The sequence below is a fragment of the Condylura cristata genome, unplaced genomic scaffold, assembly GCF_000260355.1.
Source record: "Condylura cristata isolate star-nosed mole 26May11 unplaced genomic scaffold, ConCri1.0 scaffold00011, whole genome shotgun sequence".
Lineage (NCBI taxonomy): Eukaryota > Metazoa > Chordata > Mammalia > Eulipotyphla > Talpidae > Condylura > Condylura cristata.
The window spans coordinates 54,392,673-54,414,118 of NW_004567112.1; the positions used below are offsets into that span (position 1 = coordinate 54,392,673).

The 21,446-nt window shown below is 38.1% G+C and overlaps 1 protein-coding gene across 1 annotated transcript; it reads left to right on the forward strand.

The window, feature by feature from the left end:
• Positions 1 to 5,894: 5,894 nt before the first annotated feature.
• LIPN (lipase, family member N) lies at positions 5,895 to 20,495 on the forward strand. The gene is made up of 9 exons (XM_004680898.2): positions 5,895 to 5,999; positions 6,892 to 7,006; positions 9,591 to 9,789; positions 12,345 to 12,454; positions 14,180 to 14,316; positions 16,278 to 16,424; positions 17,609 to 17,680; positions 18,233 to 18,304; positions 20,262 to 20,495. Exons 1-9 carry the CDS (start codon positions 5,895 to 5,897, stop codon positions 20,493 to 20,495), a joined length of 1,191 nt encoding a protein of 396 aa, XP_004680955.2.
• Positions 20,496 to 21,446: the final 951 nt, after the last annotated feature.

Genomic DNA, 21,446 nt, shown 5'->3' on the forward strand with positions numbered 1-21,446 from the left:
TTAAATGAAATGTAATATACAAATTGATTTAATCCATTTCTTAAAAATTTTGAAGAATATGACACTAAGACAAAATACATACACATATATGTGTATATATATGTATATGTATATATATGTATATATGTATAAATAACAAGATTTCTTTGAATATAGTTACGTACATATACTTCTATTGATCAACACTGTTAAGGAAAAAATATAACTATATTCAAAGAAATCTTGTTATTTGTAGGAAATCTTGAATAATTTTGCATTGATAACATGTTTAAATGTATGGAGAAATGCGAGAAAATCGTTTGTGCGAAAGATACCAGGTATTTCCACAGCAGTCACCAAGATTAAGGATGATTTGGAAGCTGAGTAGCAGGAAAACAGCTATTGAATAGTAATTTTATACTGTATTAGCATGCAATGGAATTTATGAACAATAGTTCTGAATAATAGCTTCAATTGGAACCAACTCTAATTTGATAAAATAACAAAACAAGATTGTTTTTTCCTGTGAATTTATTCCTTGATTAAATTCTCTATATAAAAATATCCTTTTAAGCATTATAAGGCACATAGAGAGCTAGTAGATTTATGGCCAATGGAGGTATGTCAAAATAAAAATCTCTGCCACAAAGTAAATAATATATAATTAGAAATTCAATATTAATAACAATGATGTTAACATTCCTCAGCAACTAGGTAACATTCTCTATGCTATATTCATTCACTCAGCTGTATTGATGATTGGTTAGGAGAGGGACAAAATTAAATTTTTATGGTACAGAAAGACATATACCTATTTTCCGAGTTGCTGAGAAAATCTGAAGAGATTTAAGAATAATTTAACACAATACCACTTAGAAGAGAATATTATTATTCAAATGAAAAACATTAACTCTTTGTACATTTCAGTCAGTTTATTTACTTAGACAAATTGATGAGACTGAACTAGATCCAATTTGAGTTTTTACCTACATTAGCTATGTAGGTGTTTCTTAAAAAAAAAAAAAAAATCTCCCATTTGGGGCCTCCCTGGTGACGCAGGGGTTAAAATCTCAAGCTAAGAAGCTATCACCAGCCCCGGTGGCAGGGAGCTAACCCTCCTGGCAAGCAGCTCCTGTATTTCAGTAGATTTGCCTGTTCTGTCCCCTACTCTGTCTCTGGTGAATCCCCTCACTGCCCACCCCCCCACCTCTGACTACACCCCAGTTCTTGTATGCATAAATAAATAAAAATAAACCTTTTAAAAATGTCCCATTTGAATATACCTCCTACAGAAATTCAAATACAAAATAAGCTCTAGAGAATACCATACATAGGTTCTGCACATTAAGTAAGCAGTTAGGCAAGATGGGTGCTATAAATATTCCTCCTGTTTGATGCTTTGACCCCTCCTTTTCCATTCTCACAAAGCTTTGATCTTTGCTTGCAATACAATCCTGATCCTGCCACTCGGGATGTGGATATCATCAAGGACAACCACTAACACTGCTGGTAATACCTTCTCTTTAAAAGTAACTGATCTTTCTTTGGGCATTTTGGATTAGGGTGGTTGTATGTTCAGTTAGCATATTAGGCCTGCTTTCAGAAATCTTTAATAACTCAGTTATTTATAATGGCTGCAACTTTTTGTCATTTCTCTCTTTTGCCTCTTTATCAAAAAACATTGACTTTCTTATTTCAATATTTTTAAAGATTTATTTTATTTAATAAAATGCAAGAACTGGAGTACAGGCTAGAAGTACCGAGTGTAGTGAGAGGCTTCACCAGAGACAGAGTCTACAGGTAGACTCTACAGGCAGATCTACTGAAACACACTGCTGAGGGGAGCAGTGGACCAGACAGGAGAGGTCTGAGGCACAATGTGGGTCACCTTCCTGATCGGTCTTGTCAACTCAGGCCACCTCAGTGGCCCATTGTGGTGATGGTGCTGAAACTTAACCCTTGGCCACCAGGTAGGCCCAGCTACCCTGAATTCGAAGGTGAATTTAGTATAGTAGGGCTACAAAAGAAACACATTAATTTAACTCATTTCATTCATTTAATGTTGACACACAAAAAAGGACATGTTCCATTTTAATAGGTAATCTCAAAAACAGTATTATTTTATAGATATCATGAACATTGCCAACTCTATTTTATGGGTAAAGAAATAAAATTTTTAAAGTTAAAATGCCTTTTCTAAAGCAAAGTGTGCTAATCTAATCATTTTATATACAACACACACACTTAAGTTTTTATTGAGTCTTCTTTGAATTTTAAGATATACAACATTGTATTAAATTAATTATCTAGTGAGCAAATGAAAAATTCTATGTTCTTATTCATGTAATTTATTCTAAGGTAAAATTTGGCTCAAGGGTGTAAGATTTTAAACTATATATTTTCCAAAATTCTAACTAGTTTATGTTATGGTGGTTATGACCTTAAATTTTTTACCTTTGACTTGTTTTCAAGAGGAAATTATGCATACTTTGATACTAAGTCATATATTCAGAAAAAAAGTAAGTAAAAAGATGAAACTTGAAAGCAAATGTGTTGAATGAAAACGCTAGAAGGAAAATAATTATTTTCACAGACAGACATCAAATTCAAGGGCTTATGTTAAACCATGTATTCGCCAATCATCTTGATAATCAAATGGGCAACTGTCATACAGCAATTTGCTCTGGCTGTGATATGACCCTTAAATTAAGAGATAAGAAATACCACACATCTTCTGAGTAGTTTTTCCTTGATCTTTATTTTGCCCCAGAGTCTTTTCCAGATCAAATAGCATCCAGCTTTATGAGAAAAAGCCAGGGAAATTTTCAGCTTCTAGAGACAAGGAAGAAGTTTTTGTTTGTTTGTTTTTAATTTTAAGATTTATTTATTTGTGCATACAGAACTGGGGTACAGGCCAGAGGCTGGGGGGGGGAGGGGCGAGAGGCTTCACCAGTGTGAAGAACAGCAGAACAGGCAGATCTACGAAGTATACTGCTGAGGGGAGCAGCGGGTGGGTCAGGAGAGGTCTGCCATGCCATGTGATCACCTCCGGGACAGAGGGCAGGTGGGAATCAAACTCATGTGGAGGTGGCTTTAGCTTCTCAGTGCTGCGCTTTAGCCCGCTGCACCACCAGGGAGGGCTCAAGGAAGAAATTTTAATGGAATTTACTTTGATTCATTTCAACGTATTGAATACATTCAAAAATAGCAAGTTTTTAAAGAAGAGTGATGGAAACATTTTGGAAAAGATTTACCTAATTTATATGGCACAACTTTGTATCTACATAAGCAAGAAAATTAAAAGATTCTCCAGATCACTCAGATGATCCTCAAAAGTGAGAAAAGCAATGGTATAGAAATTTTGAGGTTTGAGTTGTACAACTTTAAAAGTCTGAGGAATTTCTCTACATTGATACTATTTTCACATGAAGTCATGATAACAAGAAACAATAATAGAAATATCATCGTGATTCCTAAAACTCTCTAAAGAATCCACTGAAAGTTTGTTCAAAGATGTTGGTTTAACTCAGGACAGACTGTAGACAAGTCCAGAAACCACTATCACTGTATTGTCAATCAGGCAAAGCAGGGCTGAGTCTTTCAGCAAAGACTGAATGAGTACAGACTGCTACTATTCCCCAAATCAAGAGCCTTCCACTCTTGTTTGTTTGAAGAGCATGAAATTTCCCATTCAAATGGAACAGATCTTAGGATCTGGACAAAATACATAACATCTTTGTTTTTGAAGGGATTAAAGAATCAGTCCAAACTAACACAACTGAAACTACTGAATCATGCTTAGATTTCCCTGATCTTCTCCATGCTGGGAAATGAAAGAGATTCAATTACTGCCTGAACTCAGTATCATACAAAGTGAAGTGGAAAAGTGAGGCTGACTTGCCTCTATTATGTAATGTTCAGGTGGGGTTTAAGAGCGAAATTATCTTCATTTGCTCAACTTCTACCTCTTATAGGCCTCAACTTCTACCTCTAATAGGGTAGGGGTGATTGCTACCAAAGTTGACAACAGACCAAACCTTTGCATATGGGTCAGTTTCCTGTGCCATGCTGCTAGTTCCAAATCTTTTCTGAACCTCAAGTGGCACGAGTCATAATGGCCTCATCTTCTGAATTCACTTATTGTCCATCACATCCCTACATACAAATTGTTGACAGCAGTAAGCAACATCTACTTTCATAGAAATCATTTTATTTGAACCTCATAATAATGCTGTGGGTTGGTGCACAAGGTTAAGTCTCAGCACTATCAAGCTGTCACCAGCCACTGCAGCATGAGTTCAATCCCTGAACATATGGTGCATCAGACCTCTTCTGTATCACCCGCTGCAATGTATTTCAGTAGATCACTTGTTCTGCTCCACACTCTGTCTCTGATGAATCCTCTCACCCCCCACAACTCTGGCCTACACCCTAGTTTATGTATGCATAAATAAATACATCTTTAAAAAAAATGCTTTAGGCGTCAAGATATTAGGATCCTGACTACTTTCTCCTTCCCCACTTTGATGCACTCGCTTGAAAATATCACTGAACCTTCCCAACAGTGACATACATGGTGGAAACATGGAAGATTCCACCAAACTGGTTATTTGGCACCATGTAGACCACTATTGCCCAATCTGTAGGCACACTGGGCATTTGGTGTGTCTGGAAGACGCCCTAGGTGTGTGTCATCAACTAGAGTTTCCTCATGTCCACCGACTTCCTGTCTTTCAACTCTGTAGCTTCTAACTGTCACTTTGACCATATTTCATTCCTCAGCCTGATGTTACACACAAAAGTTCAGAAGTTCCTAACCAATAAGGAGTTCTCGGGAGCAGGGAAAGATCCCCAACTAGGTAAGATCATGATTTCTCACAACTGGGGAAGCGTTGGGAGAATTCAAGTGTAAGGGCTCTGTGGTGTTAATCTTCTAGTTCTTTCACCTGTTGGCTCTGTGATCTAAGAAAGGTCCTTAGTCTTTCTAAGCCTTTGGGTGTTTTTCTTCCAGGATAATAACAGTACCTATTTCATGAAGTTGCTTCAAGTTTTAAATATCATTTCTAGAAGTTAGTCATTCATTTATTATAGTAAAGAAATGTTCTCTGATATTACTCTTTTGCTTATTCTTAGATTAAGAAAAATAGGGAAAGTATTAGGAGCTTCTACTGCATTAGTGCTTTATGTAGAGTATATTACTTATTTCTCTCTCTAATTCTATAAATGTGTCTCAATTTTACCAGGAAGGGAAACAAAGGACAAAGCTACTCAATTACTTGCCAAGAGTCAGAGGTCTTCTCTAAGGTAAGCCACAGGACTGGAAAACTTATAAAATGAGCCTCTTCCGTGTGATGATGTCAGCCTGGATTTGAAGAGACATGTACTCAAGCCCTGCCAAGGAAGAGAGGCTGCACATTTATATATGCAAAACTGCTTTGGGTGTCCACAAGAGACATAACTACATCAGTAGAATTTGACTCTAAGCTGGTTTGTTTGGTTGAAGCTTCATTATTATTACTTTATTGTTTATAGGAAGGTGGATAGACTAGGGGAGAGCTCCATTTTTATCTTTGCTGTGGAATGGAAACTTGTCTTCTGAATCTAACCACATTCTGCCAATTCACAGGTGAGCAAAGACACAGCACAGTTGAAAAACTTTGATAAAATAAGAGTGAAAAAATCTTTTAGCTAGATTAATTTCATTTATTTTTAAGAACTATGTAAAGACAGTTTACATAGTTAAATAATAATAATACCAAAGTTAGCTCATAGCATTTGCTCCCTTCCAGACCTATTAAGTTTTTTTCTAGATGTTAGTAAAGTTTTCATTAGGGCAGTGTTTACATTTCATTCATCAAGTTCAATAGGTAAAATTAATCTGTGATCATTAAATGTTTTTGCCAGGCCTTCTCGTGATGTGGCTGTTTTTAACAACAATCTCTTTGATTTGTGGAACTTTAAATGCTGTTGAATTGCTTAATTTGGAAAATGAAGCAAATCCTGAAGTGTGGATGAATATTGTAAGCTGTGGAAAAACTTAAAGAATATCAAAAAAAGTAGACTGATGACCTGGGAGGTTATTAAAAATCTTGTTATGGTAGAAAATCTCTGCTAAGAAAGTAGGTTAGGAAATGTGTGCTTTTTAGCATTTCTCTAAGAATCAATCTAGGTTGATCTGCTCTTTGAACTGAATAAATAATACTTTATAGTACTGTGAAGCAGAATTGTGGGTTTTGTAGACAACATCTTTTGAATTTGTATTTTAATACTATTAAGAATGTATGTGGTAAGCATCTAGCTGACACGTAGGACTGTCCTCAATTGGATTATGGATTTAGCCTCTTTTTAAAAATGTATTTATTTATGCATGCAGAACTGGGGTATGGCCCAGAGATGAAGGGGCAGTGAGAGGATCCATAAGAGCCAGAGTCAGGAGCAGCACAGGCAGAGCAACGAAGTAAAGTGCTGAAGGGAGCAGTGAGAGAGACAGGAGGTCTGCTGTGCCATCTGGGTCACTTCCCTGGCGGGGGATGGAACTTGTGCTGAATCAGCTATAGCTAGCTTTGTGTGCTGCACTTTAACTCATTGTGCCACCAGGGAGAGCTCAGATTTAGTTTCTTAAAACCAAGAGCTGTTCCCAAAGACAATGACATAAGAATATAGTTTTATCAGAACAATGAATCAAGACTAAATGTCTCCACCTACTTCTCCAAAATTGCCCGTGGTAGATATTTTTTTAGCATTCTACTTTTTTTTTATCAAGTTTTTCTGTATTGAATGAATTTTATAGTAAGCTCTTCATCAGACCTTAGATATTCGATCCCAGTAAGCACAGTCTAGATGTTTTGTTCTGGTTTCTTGGGAGACTTTTAGAAAAGACATATAGCTAATGCCTTTATTTTCACTGAGCAGAGTGAAATCATCACCTACAATGGCTACCCCAGTGAGGAGTATGAAGTCACCACTAAAGATGGGTACATCCTCAGCATCAACAGAATCCCCCATGGACAAAAGGATGCCAGGACAGGTACAAGATGTGTCTTTCCTGAGAAAGAGGATAGCATGTGACTAAAATTTAGTGCAGGAGATTCATCAGGAGAGTGACTGATTTACGAACACTGCCTGGAATCCTGAATTGGCCTTTAAAGGGTTAGTGGGGAGTCTGGTTCCCTCTAAATCTGTGATGATGGAGAAGAACCTAAAAATGCAACACAATGGGCAAGACTGATCTTGCTAATTGTAACCCGCCTTTCTTATTAGGGCAGAAATGCAAAGGTGGTGCCCACAGTCTAACTCGTCAGTGATTTCTCATGTGGAGACTTGCTGTACCCCCGGAAAGTGAACTTCCTCACTATTGCAAAGAGGTTTGGTAGACTTATAAAACGGATTGTGGGGTGCCACAAGAGACCCTCCATGTCAGCACTATAATCACTAGCTGTCGCCTCAACAGGATAAAAAAAAAATCAAGTTAAATGACAGCAGCATTTCTGAAAATTTTTTCAGGAAAGAAAACTTTGACATTCACATATAATTTGAGAGATGGCTTATGGGATGAAACACATGGTGTTCATAAGACTTGAGTTATAGAATGATGAACCAGTCTTACAGAAGCAGAGGAGATACATTCTTAAAGTGGGGGAGGGGAGATTACGGGAAGGGGTAGGGGAGGTGACTGCAAAGCCTGTGAGGAAGGCGAGATGAGCGTATACCCAATGTCTGGCTAGGCTAGATCTTTATACCCAATGTCTGGCAAGGCTAGATCTTTTGCTGGTGCTGAGTGTTATTAATGCATCACGCTGCATCTTCTCTACCAACATTTATGTTCAATTTTTTTTCTTAGTTTTTACTTTTCTGCTGCGCCATCTGTGGGTTAGCTCCTTGGCAGGATCAATTCAGGCCATGGGGGTGGTAGTGCTGGCACTTAGCCCTTGGCCATCAGGGAGGCTACCAACATCTACATTCAGAAGCAGTTTATTGTTCAATATTTTCTCTTTGGAAGAAAGGAATTTGTAATACTAGGGTTTCAGAATGAAAATGGAGTGGGGTGTGCATAAAGTTACCAGATAAAATAGGCATGCTTGTTGAAAGCTGAACCTCAGATAAACAACAAATACATTTTTCATATAAGTCCCACTTTAGGAGATACACAAAAATTGGTCATTGTTTAGCAAAAATTTAAATGTACTAGGAGACACACAAAAATTGTTCATTGTTTATTCTGGGTATTTTTGCTTTCTTTTTATGCTAAATCTGGCAACACCAGGTGTTGGAGAGAGGAGGTATGAAATATGTATTTAAAATCTTTTATAGAAAGATTTTGCTTAAGAGGGGAGATTTGGAATTAGAAACTATGATATTATTAGTTATAAAAGTTAGGTATATTAAGTAAATGCTTTATGAATTCATTCAGTTAAACCTGTCAGCAACCCTGTAAGGTTGGTACTTTTTTTAAGATTCATTTATTTATGCATACAGAACTGGGGTACAGGCCAGAGGTGCTGGGGAGGTGAGAGGATTCACCAGAGACAGAGTGGGGAGCACAACAGACCGACTGATGAAGTACACTGCTGAGGGGAGCAGTGGGTGGGTCAGGAGAGGTTTGTGGTGCCATGTGGATCACCTCTGGGGTGGGGATTGAACTCATGTTGAAGTGGCTTTAGCTTCTTAGCTTCTTAGTGCTGTGCTTTAACCTGCTGCACCACCAGGGAGGGCCCTGGGCTGATTTTTATATCATTTCCTTTTCCTTTTTCAAAATGGGTTTCATTGATGCATACAGAACTGGGCACAGGCCAGAGGTGTGGAGGTGCTGTTGAGAGGATTCACCAGAGACAGAGTGGGGAGCAGAACAGGCAGATTGAAGTACACTGTTGAGGGGAGCAGCGGGCGAGTCAAGAGAGGTCTGCCACGCCATGTGGCTCACGCCATGTGGGATCGAACTCGTGTTAAAGCGGCTGCGGTCAGCTTCTTAGTGCTGCTCCTTAACCCACTGAGCCACCAGAGAGGGCCCTATATCATTTTCAAACGCTCTCTAGTGGGCTGAGGCTGGGGTCTTGTCTAAAGCTTGATGAGGAACTAGCCCCTGCCCATTTGTGCTTACATCTTCTCCTTTCCTGGACAGATATAACATCCCATCAAATAGGTTAATTTTCATGTCTTTGTAAGCCAACTCTGGGAGATAAGTAAATGTGAATGCAGAAAGCAGGGCAATTACAAGGACTTGCTTTGGCAGGAAACAGATCCAGGCTTGAGTCTTTCTTGGCTGATGACCCCTTGGGAAAGTCACTTAACTATTGTAATGCTCAGGTCCCACATCTGCAGAATGAGGATCCTTAGAAATAGTAGCTGCTTTATAGTGACTATTTAATAAACTCATAGGTGTAAACCAGTTGGCATATCACCAGGTGCAAAGTATGTGCCCAGAGACTTAAGTCATGGGATTACAGCTCTCCTGCAAGGACGAGAGCAAACGCAAATGCTGTTTTGGCTTTGCTTTTTCCTGTGTATACACACACACTCCTGTGGTGTGTGTGTGTGTGTGTGTGTGTTTCTATCATGTTCCTGATCTCAGGATGCTCTTTTTATTAACTTCCTTTTTCCCCCTGATCCTCCAGGTCCCCGGCCAGTAGTGTACTTGCAGCATGCCCTGTTTGCAGACAATGCTTGCTGGCTTGAGAATTACGCCAATGGCAGTCTCGGATTCCTTCTAGCAGATGCAGGTTATGACGTATGGATGGGAAACAGCCGAGGGAATACTTGGTCAAGAAGACACAAAACACTCTCGGTGACTGATGAGGAATTCTGGGCATTTAGGTAAACTGTATTTAGGGAAAACTGGGAAGGATGTGTTAGACAATCTCAGAGTATGGATATTAATAAGGGTCTTTAACTGAAGTCATATAGCTCCTAGTAGTTTCCACTAACCTCAAAGGAGAAAATAGCTAGAAGGTTTGATTTCTACTGACTCACCCACTGGCAAATCATAGCATTTTAACAAGATCCATTTAACATCAAATTCTATCCAATGCGGCCCTCCCTGGTGGCGCAGCAGGTTAAAGCACAGCACTGAGAAGCTTAAGCCACTTCCACATGAGTTCGAATCCCGCCTGCCCCGGAGGTGACCACATGGCGTGGCAGACCTCTCCTGACCCGCCCACTGCTCCCCTCAGCAGTGCACTTCATTGATCTGCCTGTTCTGTTCCCCACTCTGTCTCTGGTGAATCCTCTCACCTCCAGATCTCTGGCCAGGACCCCAGTTCTATATGAATAAATAAATAAATCTTTAAAAAAAAATTCTATACAACGCTATAAATTATAGCTCTAAGTATATAGTTGACCTGAAGGAGAGTTCGGCAAAATCCTGTGACCTGCAAATGCCCTTAGTCAACCAATGTTTACTGAGTGCTTACTAAACACACTTTTTGAAGCCCTGAGCATTCAAGAGTGAGCAAAGGTGCTGCTCTCGTGAGACTTCCACTCATTCTAACGGTGCAACTGTAAGTCTTTTCTCTTGGACAGCCCATGAACTTTACAAAGATCTTTTTTTTAAAGATTTATTTATTTACTATACATACAGAACTGGAGTACAGGCCAAAGGTGCAGGGTCGGTGAGAGGACTCACCAGAGACAGAGTGGGGAGCAGAACAGGAAGAGCAATGAAGTACACTGCTGAGGGGAGCAGTGAGTGGGTGAGGAGAGGTCTGCTGCACCATGTGGGTCACCTCTAGGGCCAGGGATCGGACTCACACTGAAGTGGCTAGCTTGCAGTGCTGCACCCCAACCTGCTGTGCCACCAGGAAGGACCTATTCTGATTTTTTTCTTAGTAAAAATATATGCTTCTGCCACCACAAGGGGAGCTGATGCCCCAAATCAGCTTCCTTTGTAGGCCTCCTGCTAGAAAAGACTATGCATCTCTACCACAATAATGAAATATCTAACACCTGCTGACAACTTGAGAGGAAAGGGAGGATAGAACAAGTTGCTGGGATCAGAGAGTCTGGGCAGGAGCAAATATTAGGAAATACTTTTGTCATGGGCCCTGGGTTGGCAACTGAGAAATTTTTACTGTAAGGCATAATTTAATTCTCTTACATTTTAAAAAGGTTTGTTTTTATTTATTTTTGCATAGAACTGGGGTATAGGCCACGGGTGGTTGGGCAGGGTGAGCGGATTCACCAGAGACAGAGTGGGGAGAAGAACAGGCAGGTTGACCAAAATACACTGCTGAGGGGAGCAGTAGGTGACACAGAAGAGTTTGCTGCACCATGTGGGTCGCCTTCCCAGCCAGGGATCGAACTTGTGTTGCAGTGGCTGAGGATAGCTTCTTAGTGCTGAGACTTAACACCTGGTGCCACCAGAGAAGCCCTAATTCTCTTATATTTAGAAGTTAGCAATCTAGAGATTTCATTACCTGTTCTTTTGATTTTTAACAAACAGACCTCTAGCTTATGGAATCCTGTAGTGTAGGCCTTTGGTTCTCCTGGCTTAGTGACAGCTGAAAGGTACTTTAGGAACTCTATTTAATATATCTCTGTTAAACAAAAATATTAATGATCGCAACACCTTAATGGATGTCTGCTAATAGCTAGAATTGTTCCTTTCATACTATCCAAGCTCCAGGGTAGCCTGCTATGCAATAGACTCAATCATGTTTATTTCACAGGTGAGGAAACTTGGGCTCAGAGATTCTAGGTGACTTATCAAAAGTCGCTTAGCTAGTCAGTGGTAGAAAGATGATTTGCAAACAATCTTGATTCCATAGCTAGATATTAAATGGCTCTAAAAGCCTTAAAGCCACCAGGGGGAGTCTAACCTAGAGACATGCAAACAAGATGGGTAGAGGAAAGTGAAAGAAACACAAGAGACTAAAACAAAGAATGGCAAGCCTAACCTCAGGTACTATACCTACATTTTGAAATCATGCTTATTGACAGAAAGTAAAATACACAAATGCCACAAACAAAATCTATGCCAGTCCACATTTAATTGAGTAAGCAATGGTACAAATGCTAAATTAATGAACAGCACAGAATCCTTTTTTTTTTTTCTTTAAGATTTATTTATATTTGCATACAAGAGCTAGGGTGTAGGACAGAGGTGTGGTGGATGAGAACAGAGTGCGGAGCAGAACAAGTGGATTGACTGAAACACACTGCTGAAGGGTCAGTGGGGAGACAGGAGAGGTCTGCTGCACCATGTAGGCCAGTTTCCTGGTCAGTCAAGTCAACTCAAGCCTATGCTGCAGGGGCTGGAGACAACTTGATAGTGCTGAAACTTAACCTCTGAGCCACCAGGGAGATCCAGCACAGAATCCTCTGTATAAAAGTAAGCACTCTGAATATTAAACTTGATTGTATTTAATTTGCAGTTTTGATGAAATGGCCAAATATGATCTTCCAGGAATAATAGACTTCATTGTAAATAAAACTGGTCAGGAAAGGCTGTATTTCATTGGACATTCACTTGGCACTACAATAGGTAAGTTTACAGGGGTCAGAGTTCCCAAGAGTTAACCTTTCAATTGGAACAGACTACCTGCCATTTATAACACCTTTTTTTTCCTGTGTACTGTGCTGGCCCATAGCATTGATGCCCTGAGTGGCTGTGAATTCCAGAATCCCAAAGACTGTAAGTAGGGCAAATCTTTCCTTCACTTCTGCTCACAGCAGTAATTTATATAATGGTGATATAATTTCTCAGGAATAACTTTGCCCAAATCTAAAGAGGTGTTTCCAAAGAGTAGGTTTCTAGACCTCCTCTAGAAAACATAAGAAGTAGTAGTATCATGAATTATGTCTCAAGAATAATAAATATACCTCAAGCATATCTTCCTCAAAATGCACTTGAGATTTTTTTTAAATAAACATTTTTGTATATATTTTATATAAGGAGGGGCATACCCTTTTACTTGGACAAGTTGAAAAACTACAATGATATTTTGCGAGTTGGAATGCTAAAGTTACTATATCAACTGGTTTTACTTATTTAGCAGTGATTCAATATTTAAAGAATAGCAATGTAATTTTAGCACTTTGTAGGCTCAGACACTATTCTCTAAAAATGTACTTTTTAATAGTTTTCTAGGTCTTTCAGAAAGAAAGAAATAATATAGCTCCAAATAGATACTCATAGTATTATAAATGTAAATACTTTGGTTTGATGCAATTTCAAAAGACAATAAGTATTCTCACAATGATGTCATTGCATTGTAATATAATGACACCCATAACAGATATGTATGTTACCACCAATTACCACCAATAGCAGGTATGTATTTATCAGTGCTTTATATTTGTAGGCAGCTTACAAATCTTAGAACATGCACAGAGCCTCTGCTATGGCCATGCACACATATACACACACCCACACACACACTCACACACACACAAACAGTGGAAGGGGTCCCAGAAGACAACTCTGGGAACCCAAATGCACAGATATTCTAAACTTCTATTCCTCTGTGATTCTGGGCTTCTGCCTCATCCTTACAAGATAGAAACTGGTGAGTTGGTGGCAGGAATTTCACAGGGAAAACAAGCATTGTACAAAAATGAAGGATGATATAATGAATATATTTTAAAAAAAAAGAAATGGGTACAATGTTATTACTGAAAAATGACAGTGGATGGAATGACAATGAATGAAGACATTGGTCCTTACTAAGACCACTGTGGTCCACGGGAGTGTCCCTTCCTACTTAGGATTAGGGAGATACTGTGAGCAATGAAATCTCATTCTATTATGAGAAAGAAAAACAGTGGAATAAATAACTGGATGTGAGTGCAAGAAGAAATAAATGCTTCACCTCCCACAAGCTGATTTTCTACTTCTAGAAGCTCCATGGCCAATTATAGCATCTCAGTGTTGGGCATCTCGGTGTTGGCAACATTGCAGCACTTAGCCCATACTTGGCAAAGGAGCTTGTCCAGCCTACCTGGCAGAAGTGATCTTTAGCACCTTATCCTGTGCTTCCCGAATCCAGTTAAGTTATCCAGAATCAGAGGAAAATGGGAGATTTGAGAGTAGAGAGGGTTAAATGTAGATTAGATTTGTAGAAAAACTCAAAAAAGAATTTCCAATACATCCTAAAATCATTGCAAAAGAAGAATAAAAATGACATAGTTGGGTCTAACTTCTACTAATAGAAACCTTGCCTAAGAATTTCTAATTTTTACAAGATTGTCTTGTCTCCTGTTCTCTCAGGGTTTGTAGCCTTTTCCACCATGCCTGAACTGGCACAAAGAATCAAAATGAATTTTGCCTTGAGTCCTGTGGTCTCTTTCAAATATCCCACGGGTATTTTTACCAGTTTTTTTCTACTTCCAAATTCCGTAATCAAGGTAGGCTTCTCCTTTTGTCAAAATTTATCCAAGGATCTCATATTAGATCAAGGTTCTTATAATTTTTAAATCTATTATGAACGAAAGGTAGAAAATTTAGATGAAATCTCCAGAAGCCAGATTCTGTGACCATATGCTTGAGTGTACATAGTAGGTGTGTGTCCATTTGGAGCATGATTTTGAAAAATTTATTTATTTATGCATATAGAATTGGGGTACAGGCCAGAGGTGCAGGGGCTGTGCGAGGATTCACCAGAGACAGAGTGGGGAGCAGAACATGCAGATTGATGAAGTACACTGCGGACAGAAGCAGCGGGTGGTCAGGAGAGGTCTGCTGTGCCACGTGGGTCACCTCCGGGGCCGGGGATCGAACTCACACTGAAGTGGCTGCAGCTCACTTGCAGTGCTGTGTCCTTACCAGTTGCACCACCAGGGAGGGTCCCATTTAGAGCATGTTTGGGCTACAGAGTTTACAAACAATTTATTGTATCCCATCTTGAACAGAAATAAATATATATAAAGAATTTCTCACTGAGCTGAATGCTAAGTCTGTGAGGGTTTACTCACAAATTTTCTTGTTCTAGTGAGTAGGTCAATAAATTCACAATGCCCAAGTGGAAAGCATTTTTAAATTATATATGACCAATGACCTCCCTATATGATCTTAGTGTTAGTGAAGCTCCTTCCCAAGTAGAAACATGCTCTAATTTACTAAAGCTAATATTCCACAGCTGGAATATCTTACTGCTCAACTATTTATTCAAGTACTTATTATTTTCCAAGGGTAGGGAAAGTATTTTTATTGCTAATTGTGGATTTGGGATTTTATTTTATTTTTTGTTTGTTTGTTTTTTTTTCTGTTTGCTTTTATTTTCTAAAAAGGTCACTGCTACAGTGAACACAGTATTTTACCAAAATAACCCTTTACATTTGTGGTCAGGAGTAAAATATATGTAGGGTAAAATAAAGTCAAGGAGACCCCAGTAACCTACTGTGGTTTGGGTATCACCCAATAATTCATAAATAAAATTGACCCTGGTTTGTCTCGGAGGGGTGGAAATAGGAAAAAAAAATATTTATACAAACAAGGAAGAGTTTGCATAGGCTTGATTCCATAAGGTTGACTAAGTAATAATGGTAATATTGCGTTATTGACCGTGAGCTCAGAAGATGTAATCTCCTTTTTGTGTGGTTGACAATGCTAATTCAAAGCATAATATATTAGTTTTGAATATGTCCTGCATTCGAACATAGTTGACTAGATACAGTAGCTAAGTTTAAAGTTAGGCAATCTACCTCTATATGTACCAGTTCTGCACTTGTCTTTCTCTGCCTGCAGAGTACATATCATCTCTGGTTTATTGCAATTTCATATCCTTATTGTCATGTTTTCTACTTCCTTTGATCTCAGTCCTGACCCTTCCTGACATTTCCTAACATCTGCAGAGCTCCAGGTCTCTCACCAGAGATTCCTACCACACTGCCAAGCCCTAGAAGTTTTAACCTTGCAGCCTTCTGTGACATCATCATCTATTTTTTTCCTATCCAGTGGCACCTGCAATACACCATTCTCTACTTCTCAGCATACCAGGTGGCTGACTCTGGGCACATGGGTAATAGGCATACCTTACTTTTCTTCCTATTTAAGGTAATATTTGAGATTGTTCCACCTTACTTACCAATTAATACTACATAAAAAATATTGGCAATCTCCAGTTACACAGAGTGCAGGGGAACGTCACCATGGAGAAGTGAATATGGAGAATCTTTACTGCAGTCTCCTTGTAAATCATGTCTGAGGCCTTCCCTGGATGGAGACAAATCTTTCCCTTAATGACTTGGTTTAGTTGACCATAACAGCAAATGCAAATACAAATTCCCCTACAGTCCTTATTTCTGGGAGGAAGGAATGTCGAGAAGTCTGAAAGTGGTTCTTGATAATTATTTTTTTATTTTTGCAGCGTACGTTTGGTACCAAAGGTTTCTTTTTAGAAGATAAGTCAAGAAAAATATCTTCTATCAAAATATGCAACAATAAAATACTCTGGGTGATATGTAGTGAATTTATGTCCTTATGGGCTGGATCCAACAAGAAAAATATGAATATGGTATGTATAAACGTTATGGAATCACGTGATAAAAAACCAGTTTTGCATGTCTGCAATCAACCAATGTTTGCTACAGTTAACTTTGAATTTACAACTGAGACAGAGTATTAAAAAATAAAATCCTAGAAAAGTAAAGAAGCACATACAAACATTAAACTTATTTCTTGTGTTTCTTCATTGTTTGGGTTTGGCCTCAAGTGAAATTTGCCACTTAGAAAAGCTGAGTCAGATTTGAATGGAGATGTAATATCTTTCCTAGGTGGAAAGAGCAATTTTGCTTCATCAGCTGTTTCCAGTGATTAAATTGAAGGTGAGGGAGGGAGAAGAAAAAGGAAGGGAGAATAGAGAGAAAGGGAGAGGAGAAAGGGGAGGCAGAGGGAAAGAGAGGAAGAAGAAGTTTACATTTTCAGACTTCTATGGCTACATAGTCATTGCTGCCAAATAGGTAGTCAGTGAGACTGTTACTGTGAAGCTAGTCTCAAAGGTTTTTCTCTACCAGCCCACTCCACCCCTGTTCTTTATGAGTCTAAATTGTATTAGACTAAAGGTCATGAGGGAGGAACAGTTGTCAAAAGCCCATTTCAAAGTAAGGATTTTTAATAATTTCCTTGACTAGTGTCATTATATTTAAGATATGGATTTATGATTATTATTATTATATCTCTATATTTTGGTAAAATGTTTAGAAAGTTGAAATGTAGTGCATATGGAAGTTGTTAGTATGGTTTTTAGTATGTCCTTTGAGTAGATGAAAACAGAAATTCAGAAATGTTAATCACTTGCCCAAAGTCACAAAGCTCATGATTAACAAAATTAGAACCTACGATGCAGGTGTGCTGACCTTCTCCATGATGACTCAGGTGCACACACCTCCCCTGACATTTTCTCCTTCCTAATTTCTGTGCTATAATGTCTATTGCTTCCACTTTAAACTAAGGAAGTCATCCCACCCCTTAAACCAAGCAAAAGATGGTACGAGTTTCCCCTCAAGCAGTGAGTGTCACCAGTTGCATGGCTCACTCAAACTCCAGTGTCAGATGTGCAGTCATGTTTATTTAGATGATTCTGTCTCTCCATTTCCAACACCCCCTGTTCATTTTACTTCCTGGCATAATTCTGAGTCTCTGAAAGGCAGAGTCAATTGCACAGTGATTGTTGTTGAAACATGCTTTATTTCCCTGCAGAGTCGAATGGATGTGTACATGTCACATGCACCCACTGGATCATCGATACAGAACATTCTGCACATAAAGCAGGTAGTAGCTTTGCCATGGAAAACCACTGGAATCCTCATTTTCATTATACATGAAAAGACAGATTAGATGAGTAGCTGGCTTCTATTTTGTCCTTTTCACCATCTTTTTTTTTTTATTTCCCTGAATTTTAAGAGAAAGGAAGAGGTCTGGTGCAAACTAAGAAAGAGACATCGATAAATGTCATCTTAAGTCAGAACTTGTAAAATAGGATGTGAGACTGAAACAAGAGCTATCTTGGAAAAACCTCAGGAGAAATAAACAAAGGCTATCAGGAAAAACCTCAGGAGAGCTGATCTTGCACAGAAAGAGAAATATTTAAGATGTGACTTCTCTCTAAAGAGTCTTGGTTTTTCTATCAGATTTTCCTCCAAGCCAAGAGAGATCACTGCTTCCTTTTTTTGAACTTTTTTTCACAGTAGAGCAAGGTTTTAACATCCTTCTGTTGAACTAAAAGTCTTATGTTCTTTGCAGTTTATAGTGGTTTTATAATATTAGCTATTATCAGCCCTGATTCTCATTCTGAATACCCTTTTCTAAAACCCTTTGTTCCAGCTTTACCGATCTGATGAATTCAGAGCTTACGACTGGGGAAGTGAAGCTGAGAACATGCTTCACTACAATCAGGTGAGCTACTCAGTATGATGTCCAACAGGTGTTGAGAAATTAGAAGGTGAGAAGACTCCCACCTGGCAGTTATCCATCCCCTTTGCATTGATACATTTTTTTTAAATGCCCCATTTTATTCTGTAGTCACTGCAGAAAATTTAGAAACAACAGTATATATATGAAATTGAAAGTTACTAAAAACAGATAGTGAAAAGACTTATTATGATGATCATTTCACAACACATACAACGTCCAATAATTTTACAGTTGTGTACATGAAACTAACATTTTAGTTTATCACTTATATCAATCATTTTTCAACTTTAAAAAAAGAATTTTAAAAAGACACAAAAGAATGAATATTTCCACTCAGAGTTAACTAGGTGTCTCAATATTTTGTTGCATTTAATCCAATCTTTTCTGTAACATACCACTTTATTTAATCTTTAACCTTAATTTTTAAATTTATAGTCATAGCAAGACCTGAAGTCACTCTAACATAATTCATAATAGTTGCATAATAATAAAAATCATTTTATAAATTTTTTATACAGAGTAAGAAAATACACATTTTTGGCATCAACAAAAAACAAAATATTCTTAAGAAAGTTGAGTATCACCCACCCATGAATAACTGACACTTAAGGCATTTATTCTCCTCTAACTTTACACACCCAAATCTGTAGACTCATTCAGTCCTCCTGTATTTTTATCAATCTTGTTGTCACCATTTATTTTCCCAAAGTGAGGGACAGGATTTCTCAGTATTAACTCAGAACAATATATTAAACCTTCTACCATTTTCCTTCATTGATAGATTTAAGGCTGTGAATGCAAAGGTTAATCAATTAAATTATTTCTGATGATGATCTGTCAGGTCATCAGATCAGTCAGATCATTACATCAATTTCTCAGCAATAGATTAAAATGCTGTTAATGGTCCTTAAGACAACCATAGGAACTAAAATATGTATATTTGTATTATTTTTAAAATCAGTTTGAGTAAGTTATAATTGAGATACAATAAAATTCACTAATTTTGTGTGTTCAATTTAGTAAGTTTTGACAAATATGTTCATTTATAAAAAATCACAATGAAGATATAGAACATTCATACCCACAAAATTTTATTCTACTACTCAGAATACAGATAGTCACAAATGCATATACTTACAAATGCTTAGAAAAGGTTTAGAACAAATAAACAACAAATGTAAAAGCGGTTATTTCAGAAAGCTGAAGAATGGAGGAGGGGAGTGGGTGGACATGACGGCGTAAATGAGGGTCTCATTTTGGATTTTTACATATTTCTTTCCTTATTTACATTTTCCCCACCCACCCTCCTTCTTTCCTTGTTTCAGCGAACAGGTTATACTTATATACTTACAAGAAAATGAAACAAAAGTGCTCTCACACACAATATTATTCTCATTCTCTTTTCTAGCATTTTGAGGAATAATTGACAAAACTACATCTGAGACATCCCAAAATATCTGAAGGCTGACTAAATACATTACCTACCTATCTCCAATTTTGTATTGTACTATATCACCCCACACCGCTTGTTTTCTGGGCTCACTGGGCACCCAGCTACCCCCAGTCATCGTATCTGTGACACTTCCTGAATGCTAAGAAGCCCTCATCACTCTCTCTTCATACCCAATCACTCCATAGGAATAATTTCAAGTGACCCCCCTCTTTATGTGAAGACCTCAGTTGGAAATACTTCTTTGCTTCACTTCCATTGTATTTTGATTGTGATATGGCATTTAGCATAAACAACTTTGTATACAGTGCTATCTCATATGGTGTCTCCTTTGCAAATCCTTTGATAACAGGAAACATTACATGTTTTCTCCCTATATCCCTTGGTACCAAACAGAATTATGGTCAAAGTAGCTTCTACTTATTCTTGAATTCAGGCATTGCTATGAGGAGCTTCCTTTCACAAATACCCTTTCTTTCTTTTCCATAGAGTCATCCTCCACAGTATGATTTGACTGCCATGAAAGTACCCACTGCTGTGTGGGTTGGTGGACACGATGTCCTTATAACACTCCAGGATGTGGCCCGGTTACTACCCCAAATCAGGAACCTACGTTACTTTGACCTGTTGCCAGAGTGGAATCATTTTGATTTCATCTGGGGCCTGGACGCTGCACAGCGGGTATACAGTAAAATCATAGATTTGATGAAGGCGTATGCCTAACGTAAGACATTTTATTTTTCAGTTAAGAGTTGCTTGCAGCTGATAAGAGGCTTCAGGGAAATAGCAAGGTCTTCATTCACCACCTTATTATTGTTTCTTTAACACAGCATTCCAACTAGGAATTATTGTAACTATGCCACTCTTTCTCTAAGATTTTCACATCTGAAATCTTAGACTCCTTCCGTCTGTCAGAACCAGATCCCTTTTGCATCCAGGATGATTAGGAAACTATTTTCTGCTAACATTCCTGTTGGAAAATAGTTAAAAGAGGGTTTCTCCCTTTTTTGTTTTAAGCTGACATAGTGGCTTCATGCCAACAATGCCTGCTCCCAATGTCCTTAGTCAAAGGATGGAACATCAACATAGGAGTTCTGGTCTAGCAAAAAGACCTTATTAATACAGTCATGTGGAAATATATTTGGGTACCTGTGATCTTGTGGCTTAATTGACATCAATTGAGAGCAACTGTCATTGTGGTCATCTATAAATAAGCCATAAAATAAGTCCTGGCCCACATGAAACATGAACTAAGATAGCAGAAAGGAAAACTAACTTAATTGAAGTATTAAGTGTTTCAGATAGATAGAAAATAAAAATACAAAAAGTAAGTATGACTAAGATAACCTAAATTACAAAGTATTAAACTTTTTCCCTACAGGCCACTATCTCTGATACAAGGCTCAATTATTTTAACTTTCTGAGAATAGTATCAGACATAAGAAATGCTTTCCTTTTATCTTGTTCTAAAGATAAACTAAACCCATAAGTCACTATGTTTTCATTACTGAACCAGAATTTATACTACTGTGTACAAACCCAAGTAACATGTAGAACACCTTATTCAAAACCTAATCTAGACTCAACAAGAAATACGCAATCAACAGTCAAAATTTCATATTGTTTCAATTTTTAAATGATATAGACCTTGATTCTAAGATTTAGTACAGAGTT